This window comes from Cryptomeria japonica, chromosome 10 (genome assembly GCF_030272615.1).
Source record: "Cryptomeria japonica chromosome 10, Sugi_1.0, whole genome shotgun sequence".
In the NCBI taxonomy this organism is placed as follows: domain Eukaryota; kingdom Viridiplantae; phylum Streptophyta; class Pinopsida; order Cupressales; family Cupressaceae; genus Cryptomeria; species Cryptomeria japonica.
In genome coordinates, this window is record NC_081414.1 from 147964072 (window position 1) to 147974932 (window position 10861).

Here is a 10861-nt window from a genome sequence, read left to right on the forward strand (position 1 = left end):
TGTCGGCATCCTTCCTTTCTTTTCAATCCCCACTGCTGAGGTGTACTCCCTTAGGAACGTTAGCTGGATCTTCAGCTTGAGAACGTTAGTTGGAAAAAAAAAATCTTTTTAATATTTTTTTAAATTATTCAGATACGGTGATTCCACGCACCATTTGCAATCTTTGAATCATCGAGATATGGTCATTAAACAAATGATTAAGCTAACTTCAATTTTCCCAACACTAAGATTCCATTGAAATATTAAACAAATTCTTGCTTTACTTTATTAAGAAAGAAAGTAATTAAGCAAGCTTGTAGTAAACTAGGCTGTCAATTCTCTAAATGTCCGGGTCAGCTGTTACCGTTTAAAACATTTCTACTACAGGTAAAAAAATCACAGGGAGGTGAACAAAATTCTCCGTTATTGCCTATTTCGTCCACTTGTTTCCTAATTAGCTTCGTCCAATACCAAAAAAAAAAATCAGTTGGTGAATAATTTTCTTATTTTTTTGGTTTTAATCGGTGATGTCATGACCAAGTTGTGGCATTATGATGGTGTTGTCATGACTAAGTTGTGGTATTATGATGGTGTTGTCTATGTTCAAATTTCCATTGGGTTGATGTTCATGTCGTTGTTTCAGAGGTGTTCATTTCATGTTTGACTTGTGTGCTTATGGACAATATTATTATACAGTGATATATTAAAATTTTATCATGTTTATTTTTGTATTTATTATCAAAATTTTTAGAATTGTAATAAATTTTATATCATATTCTGTTTTTAACAAATGTAGATTTCTTTTTCTTAATGTTCTTGTACATCAACTCTCCATCTAAATAATATTTTAATGTGTAAATGGCTGTCAAATTCAAGATAAGTTAACACACTAATTTCATTACACTCCATTCATTACTGTCATTATAGAAGGCCTCTCAAGTTCTCAACATAATTATTAACCGAAATAAAAGATTATATATTATATACATAATATTTTGAAAATATCATAGAAGATGACAGCTTTAACGTCTCTCAAGTAATTAATAGTTAAAATAAAACTTTATACATATAAATAATATTTTGAAAATTTGCTGGAATATGACACCTCCCAACATAATGATAACTGAAATAGAAGGTTATACATATATATAATGTCTTGAATATATAATGAAATATGAGATGATGTTCTATATATTTGTCTTGATATTCTAAACATTTTTAGAATTGATTTTCTATTGTTCCCTTTTTCATCTTAAAATACAAAACAATCTGATTTCTAATCACTCTACTTAAATATTACATTACCCAATAACAATTTTACATATCATAAGTGATTAAGAATAACTCTTTTCTGATTATATGTAATAGATTGATCTAAAATGTAGATGAAAAAGTTAGTCGTTTGTAGGGCTCACGCTCTCCACGACTAAATTATTAAATTTCAGTTTTACAGGAAAGGCGGCTGTCACATTCAAGGCTTCCTGCCATTGTGGAAATTAAGTAGTTGGAAGACCATGAAAATACTCAAAAGTCCGTGGTTTCACAGAATGAGGAGTGAAATAAAGTTGTTAGAAGTCAATAAATAAATGTACCTCGAATGGAAGACTCCATAAAAGTTACGGCGATCCATTTTGGGCAAACCATCGATGCCCGTTTGTCACGTGTCCCTCGTTCTGCGGGTAGATTTACGTTAGTTTACTGCCCCCCTTGCCTCTACTTTATATAAAGAGGCCTACTGAAGAAAGAGAGGCAAGCATTGAGGTCTTCCTTGATCAGAAATGGGCAGAACTCCTTGCTGCTCTAAAGACTCTATGCTCAATCGTGGGGCTTGGACTGCCCAAGAAGATTCCATTTTAAGCGAATACATCAAAATTCATGGAGAGGGCAGATGGCGATCAATCCCCCAAAACACAGGTGAAATAATAATCTTTAGTAGTTTCTGAATTCAATTGTGTAAGATATACATAGTTTTTCAGGTTCTTTACTATCTAGATGATGGATCATTGAAGTGTGATCTCTACTATTCTAATGATGCATTACAAAGTGTGATCCAAAACATTGATGCTAAATAAATCGTCTAAAATTAAATTCAGAAACTATTTAAACCTTTGATAATTTTTGGTCAATACTAAACTGACCTATCAATTGCAATTTTCTTTTAATTTCTAATTATAACTCTACTTTGGCTGACGCAGGTCTGAAGCGGTGCGGAAAGAGTTGTAGATTGCATTGGTTGAACTATCTCCGTCCTGACATTAAGCGGGGGCACATTTCGCCTGATGAAGAGGATCTCATCCTTAGATTGCATGGACTCCTAGGCAATAGGTACCAAATGGGGATTAATCTTTGTTATCAAGATTTTTTTCTCTTATTTTGCTCTCTTTTTCTTGATGATAGATCATGGAGTTTGATTTGAAACATCAAGGAAATGAATTCACACGATTGATTTTAAAAGCTAGCATAGACTGTGGAAATCATATTTCTACAAGATAATAACATGTATGCTATAAACATCTCATGTAATTAGGATATATTGTTCTGCTTATATCCGTCGAATCTATTTTCTTCTCTTTAACTCATTATCTGATGATAAATCATATAATATGATCCAAAACGATAATGAAAAAGATACACAATCAAATTAAAAAAAAATTGAATACTTAATGTCTTTGATCTTTCAGATGGTCACTTATTGCTGGACGTCTGCCAAGTCGAACAGACAACGAAATAAAGAATTACTGGAACACTCATCTCAGAAAGAAGACCCAGTCACTGCCAGAGAAGAAAACTCTTCCCAAACCTGCTTTTCCTGCAGGTGATCGCATGTTCAAGTCTTCTCCAGTTAAAGCAAAGGCAGTGAGATTAAGGAAGGGCGAAAACAAATATGGTAGTATCTCTGGGATTTCGACTCATCAGGAAATGAGCTCCCCTATTACTGCAATTGAGCAAAGAGATCTGATCTCCTGCGAATCATTGATCAAGGAAGACGATTCTCAAAGCACCCATTTTCCAATGGAGAAGAATATGGTTAAATCACAATCTCCATCAATGGAAATTGATGGGCAATATGCCCCTTGTTACACACCCATTTCAGTTGACTATCAAAGCCCACATTCTGAGCCTTGTGCAGAGAGTGGAGTAAATACATTCGAGAGTTTACTATACATGAACGAGCTCTCTTCTCCAGAGTTTGATGCTTGTACCAGTAGTAAGATAGACCAGTTGCTAGATAACAATATACAGCAGGTGAATAGTTTTACAGCTAGTGATGAGCAAGCAAATAAAGAAATACAACAGAAAGGGGATTGGGTAGAGGAGCTCCAATATCAACAGAAGTCAAGTCTACAGTGGCTTAGCCTTCTCCTCTTGGAATCCGAGGAGGACTGGGAGGAAAGAAATAACATTAAAGAATCTGCACAGTTTTCATGAAAACCAGACACCGTATTGAAGTAAAGTGGTATATGTTTTAGAAAACTATGTTGTTCATTCCATACCTACATTTGCAAACAGTGACTTCCTTGAGTTAATATTATGGAGCTACCCTTCCATAGTAGGGATGGGGACTGATTGAAATGTGTCACAGACATTTAGAATCTATAATCAATTTAGGCATGCCTTGCTGCCGTTTATAATATAGTAAGGTAGCTTAGATGTATATATTATGGTATTAATTTTTATTTCAATAGTAATTTTATGTCATGATATGGCGACTGGAAAAGAATAAAATGAATGGTCCACCAAACGACGTCAAATCATCAGAATTGCAACAGTGACATGACGACTGGAACAGCCATTTGTGGTAGTAAATATGAGTGTACTTTTTCTTCAGTGTTTGTCTAGAAATGCTTATACAGCCCCCCTAATATCAGTAACTAAGTAATACAGATTTTATTCTGTTATGAAACTACTCCACATGGCTATCTGACAGAAATATTGGAAAAAGGAAATGGAGTTATTTATTAACATCTCAGAAAACAAGAATAGTAAATATTAATGAAAATACTAAATTAATTCAGTTTAAGAAAATCTTCTTTTCGACGTGTTTTTATACTGAGCAAAACGCCATGTTTGAACTCTAATTAAGGAAAACTACGATAAAGAAAACAAATTAATAATAACACAATTAGTTTTTCAACGTATTTATTGTAGTGCTACCTATATAACGGTTAACTTGTTAATAATTTGAAAAAGACTGCAGCATTAAGTAGAGAGGACTCCACTTTATTATTCTATTTTTTAATTATAATTTTATATTTATTATTATTATACATATCTTAAACACATTTATCTAGAAAAATATCAAGATATCAATTATAATTATTTTATTTATCTTAATATTAATTTATTTTACTTTAAATTATATTTACTACATAAAAATATTTAATTGTATTGTATCTATATTCTTTCATTTTTTCCCCATACAAATTTTTTAAATTTTAATTTCTAAAATTATATTACTAACAAATAATTTTTTATATTTAATATCAAACTTTAGTCATTATTAAAAATTATTAAAATACAAATTTATATAATACATTTTTTATTTAAATAATTATTTTCTACTAATAATTTTAAAAAGAATATTTATTATACATTGTAATTATGAAATGATACATTACAAAAATTTTAATATCTTTTATTTATATATTTAACATTATTCATTTATATTTTTATTTGGTATTTTATTATGAAAATATCAAGTTCATTATTAATATTAATACTTTGACATGTGAATGGTTATCAAATTAATCTAAAAGGTAAGAGTTTTTATTAAGATTAACACACCAATAACATTATACACCACTCCTTTTTGTTATTGTTTCACATCTCTTATATTAACCACCATACCTATCTTTAGAGGAATATAGGCGAAGTACATCAAAAGATATCATATTTGTTCAATCTTCACTTAAAAAAATATTATAGTATAATAGTATAATTAATATTAAATTATTTGTAAGATATGATTATATTATTGTGTTTTTAAATATTCTTATTTTTTTATTTTTTTATTTCCATTAAACTCTTTACAAATGGTAAAAAGCACTTTTAATAACAATTTATTATTATTATATTATTATATTTTAATAATTCTATTAAACTCTTGACCAAAGCGAAGAAAAAAACTATTAACACTACATTATTATTATTATTATTATTATATTATTATATCATTATATATTTTTTTATATTACAATTAATAATATTAGTTTTAGATAATTATGAGGCAAACTTTTTGCATGATGGAGATAGAAGAAATGATTGATAGTAATAAATAAAATGTGTTTTTATTGTTTTACTTTTCATGCATTTAAGTGCCAAAAACGTGTCAAACTAAATGCTTCTAGTTTTTATTACAGATGTTTTTGCATTCATATTGTAAGTGTAATACACCTTCGGTTTAATGAAAAAATAATAATGGAGAAATAAAATCAGCCTGGACAACTGAAACCTAAAGATTTTGTATAGAACGAAGTTACAATAAGAAAAATGATTACTTTTCTCAAAAATACAAAATACATGATCGTCTTTAATAATCTTGAACATTATAAGTAGAGATCTATTGCGATTATTAATAATAGCTACTAATTGAGAAAGCAATTTGTTAAAAAGATCCATAACTCTGAATTACCAAGAGAGAGGAGCCAACACATGCTCACCCTAACTTCATGCTTCTCAAAATCAAGTAAGTTTACACAACAGCTTACTTGTGAAGTCCCCTACTCAAAAACAAAATTTCAAGTCCATATGGTCAAATATGATGCCACATCAACATGCATTTTTGTGAAGGTGTCCAAAATGGTCCCAAATTGTCATAAGACCCATAGGAGTGCACTAAGTCATGTTTACTTGTGCGCTGATGTGGCATCACATCATTAGCTTTTTTTTTTATTTTAGAGGTACTTTTTTGGGGATAATCATTGACATGACATTTTTAAGACACTATTATTTGTCTAAAAGTATCTATGTACTATAACATGTATTGGTACCCCTATCACCTACTGATCCCTCTCCTGTATTGTGATGCTCCTTGCATGATTTAGCAAGAATTAACTGCTGCAAGGCATTTGGTTGTGATAATCAGATTCTTATTATGATATTAACATTTATTTCTATAGGATTTTTATATCATGGGATGACGACTAGAAAGACCATAAAATGAATGGTCCACAAAATGACGTCAAATCACGAGAATTATGACAGTGACGTGACGACTGGAACAGCCATTTATGGTAGTAAATATGTATTTGACTTTTCCTTCAGTGTTTGTCTACAAAATGCTTATACAGGCCGTAATTTCAGTAACTAGGTAATACAGACTTTATTCTGTTACGAAACTCTTCCACATGGTTGTCTGACAGTCGGCTTTAAAAATATTAGATAGAATAATTTATTAACATCTCAGGAAACAAGAATAGTATGTGTCCTAGAAATGAAAATATTAAATCAATTCGGTTTAAGTCAAATATTCAAAAGTCTCCTTTTCGACGTGTTTTTCTAATAAGCAGTAGTCGTGTTTGAACTGTAACCACAGAAAACCACGATAAACAAAATAAGATAATAAAAGGTCAATTGTTTCGCAAAAAATATTCAACGCAATAGTATTCGTCGTACATATTTGTTGTAGTCTTACCTAAACCATCGCTTAACTTTTTAATATTCTGAAAATGACTGCAGCATTTCACGGATGACTCAATCATAATTTTACATTTCATTTACAATAAATAATAGTTATAGTTGTTAAGTTTTTATTGGTCAATTTTTTTTATTTTTTTTTGTGGCTAGTGAATTTAATAATATTAAACAACAACCCACATAAATGTATAAGTTTGTATTTATAGTTTTTATTATATTATTTTTCTAGGTTTTGTGTTAAATTTATTTTTTGGTATGATGATTTGTTTCCATCATTAAATTTATGTTTTTTAATTTTTTTGTTAGAGGGTTCTATGTTCAACTCATATCACTTTCTCAACTTAATATGAGAGTACAAGTCTAAATTGATATCTCCTCGAGTTAGAGTTAATGATAGAGCTTAATTTGGCATGGAAGCACAAATTTAGGCTAATATCCCTTCCATTGTGAGTTAACAGTTGATCATAAAATGATATGGGAGAACAGGTCCAAGTTGATATATCTTTTACTGAGTTTTCTTTAAAAAATTAAAAAACTAAAAAAATTGGAGTATTCTATTGAAAGCATGCAGTGTTAGTTTAAATCGAGCAAAGAAATAACATAAAACAGAATTAAAGAATGTGACACGAGACGTGATTTACAGTGGTTCGGAAAATGCTTATGTCCACTCTCAAGCAGGGAAATCATCTATTAACGGATATCCAAAATTACATCATACATGACTGCATTCAGTCATTTATACAATCACATTTAGCTGTGAAATGAATAATTTGGGGAAGTTGAATGGTCATGTGACCGTTGGGCTTCATATTCCCAACAATCTCCCCCGTGAAGTCCAATTGATACAGTCATGCAGAACAACATCCCTACTTCCATTTCAAAATTCACATTACAACTAGACCCATCAAAGATTTGAGCTTCACCAAACTCTGTTCCAAAACACTTCGAATTAATCTTCTCCATGTCAAATCAGAGTCAATGAAATCTTCTACACTACTTCACTCGTTAATTGATAATCAGAAACACCACTTTCGTCTAGTTTAAAATGCATTCCTCCATCATGGTCATCGGTGCTTCCCCTCAACACAACACAAAAAAACCTATCATCTTCTTTACACACCAAGGGGTCAAAAAACTCCTTGCCATAGCCTAGAGAGCCTTGCGTAGGACTCACCCAACTACATAATTCATCTCCCATCTTCTAGGAAAAACAATCAACATTGTCATCCAAGACTGGATCAATAAGTTCAACTCCGTTAGTGTAATGGCCCTTAGCACAGTTATTTCCAGCACCAAACTTCCCAAAGATGAAATTGTCTAGCTGAAAAATATGACCATAAGGCCCTGTCCTGACGTTGTCCATGGTTCCAGGATCGAGATACATGAGCACAACCCTTGGAACAAATCTTATGTAGTTAGCCCCACTGTAATAAACATTCATCTTGAGAGAAAACACCTTCAACAAAGTCTGCCACTTCGTCGTCGTTACAGGGTCCTCCTCCGCTAAGGCCTCGTGGAGTTGCTCCTTGTCTTTCCATTTGTCAGTCTCTAATACTGTCATTCCTATCAACATATACCAACGATTGATGATAGACCTAGCGATTGGGATCCTTGTAGTGCTCCATAGAAGAATGCATTATACCAATATCTTTATTATTTTCAATAGCAGTAACGCCTTCATTGGCATATGGTAACGCCTTCACCGAATCATTTTTTTTGCACACACCAGGCCTTCCAGTGTCAGTGCTCACCGCATACTCTGGCTCTTGAATTTCAAAGCCACGACCCCTCAGCAAATACAGGGGAATGTTTAAAAAAATAGGAAAATCCATTCGGTGATTATTACAAGCAGTTGGTAACGTCTTAGCATGCCCCAGGTCTCCCTTAGGATGGTCGTTATCCATGCGGGCACTATCATCATGGGAATCGACCAAAATTCCTTCGTTACAAATAAAATTATTTGCTAGACCAAAATCCATGACATTCATATCTGCTACATTCAAGAAATCCTTATCATGATCATCTGTCAAAATGGTTGGAGCAGCGAAACAACCAAAAATAACACGAAGATTCAGTAAATTATCTGCCATCAAATTATCTCTTTCCTCCACCAACACTTCATCTGCTTCTGAGCAAGCATAATCATTTCTTGACCAATCAGAGTGGCCAACCGATTGGAATTCTTCAGTTACTTTGCACTTGTGCAACTGCAGGAAGGCGTTACCAATCCTTGTCTAGATGCAGAGAAGTGTTACTAATCTCTTCTTGTCTATCTTTTCCGCCATAGCCTTGACACATTTCCGTTTATTGGAATCGTACCTGCACAGGGTCGAACTCGTGATGTTTGAAATCGTAGATAATTTTCTTCTCTCAAAAAACTCTACCACCACAGATTGTGGCAAGACAACAACTATGAGCTTTTAGCCCTTGTTGCAACAACCCTCTGCCCAACTGATAAAGAAGAAAAGCCCTGACGTTGGAAACTTGAACACCGTTTGACCATCATTGTAGCTTGCAAGAGGCGATGTCGTGTTGCACTTCTGAAAAACTTCCTGCGTCCCCTGCAAGACTGAATCCTCCTTCATAGTGTACCTGAACAAGAGAGTGTCGTCAAGATGAAACCTCCGCTCCTCTAGCCTCGAGGACTTATTATGCTAATACTCTAGCTCCTCTCCTTCCTCAGCAGCACAGATTGTATCCGCTTCACTTCCTCCTGCACCCTCAGTAGCTCCCTCTTCAGATTCTTCTGTTCTTCCTTCACATAATCATGTATGTGGATGAACTACAACTGTCTCTCCAGGGATTTCATTTTGTTGGACACGTCCACCATCGTTCCTAATGTATTTAGGGGTGCAATGATACCATGACGTAGCATCTGTAGCAGAACGAAATAATGGCACAAGCCTAAAGTTTGAGACACATGAATCTAATTCACTAGTTAACAGGTCATTGGATGATTCAATATGATGCTCCACATCCTTTGTCACTTCATATTTTTGAATGGATTCAACTTCTACACATCCTCGGTGAGCCTATGCAAGAGCCGCGTGTTGGCGTTTGACTGAACCAGTAAATGATTGACTGGTGAATGTGACAAAGAGATTGAGATTCATGTTTGATGACTAAATCTTGTGTTGTCATTGATGGCAATAATGTTTTTGTAGTCATCCAAGTCTTGGAAGCCAACCGGTAAGGTATAACCAGTACAGAAGACAGTTTACCAACCAGCAAATAGGTTCTTAACCGGTTAAAAAAGACAGAGTTGCATTCATGCAACTGGTACAGGCGATTCATGAAGAGTTGAATGATGCGGTTTTGCAGTAGTGATGGAGACAAGTATTTGGAGCTATGTTCATGACTGCATTGGCAAATTCAACCAGACAAGCGAGATTCGATGTATAGAGCATGTATTCTAATGAACACTTAACTAGTAGTGACAAAGTCACTTAAATCGGTAAAATGAAAAAGATTTTAATTTGTTATGTCGATGACCGACATAAGTTCAGCGTGCAATATTATTTTATCTAGATTCATTGAACCTAGTAAATTGTTCCAAGGTTGTAGCTGACTAAGTTGATGTCTATAAAAGTGTGATGAGCTATGAGATAGATATGCATATGTTGAAGAGATCGAAGGAGAATATTGTAATTTTGATTATGCGGTGATTAGTGAAGCTCTGTATTAATCTGTTGTTGAAGTTTTGAGGGTCTGAAGTGGATCTTATCAGACACAAAGATGTTATATGAAGATCATTTGAACTGGTTTTTTCCTAACAGTTACAATAGCAAAATCCCTTAACTAGGTAGGTCCTAACAGGCCTTACATTGTAAATCCCTTGACCGGGTAGCTCTATATTAGAATGTTAAATATTCTTGTGAGGTTGATCCTAACAGGTCAAAGCTCCTAACAAGGTTCATCATTTAAATCCCTTAACCAGGTGACTCCTAACCGGGTTTTCTCCTAACAGGACATATTTGTAAGACCTTAACTGGTCAATATTTCTATTTTGTAGATAGTGAATCTATTAGGATAACTGGTGAACAACTGAGAGGGGGGAGTGAATCATTTGTTAACAGATTATATCAATTAATCCATTTAATAAACTTTAACCAGATCACATAAACATTAAGTATCGGAATAGCAGAAACAGATACCGATAAGAAATAAAACTTAACAATGAAGCAAATAATCAACACAGTGCAACCATACCACATAAAACCATGATTTGTACATGGAAAACCCGGAA

At 33.2% G+C, this 10861-nt stretch overlaps 1 protein-coding gene across 1 annotated transcript; it reads left to right on the forward strand.

Moving 5' to 3' along the window:
• Window positions 1-1737: 1737 nt before the first annotated feature.
• LOC131028752 (transcription factor MYB1) lies at window positions 1738-3668 on the forward strand. Its single transcript, XM_057959089.2, has 3 exons — window positions 1738-1893; window positions 2175-2304; window positions 2661-3668. Exons 1-3 carry the CDS (start codon window positions 1758-1760, stop codon window positions 3406-3408), a joined length of 1014 nt encoding a protein of 337 aa, XP_057815072.2. The 5' UTR covers window positions 1738-1757; the 3' UTR covers window positions 3409-3668.
• Window positions 3669-10861: the final 7193 nt, after the last annotated feature.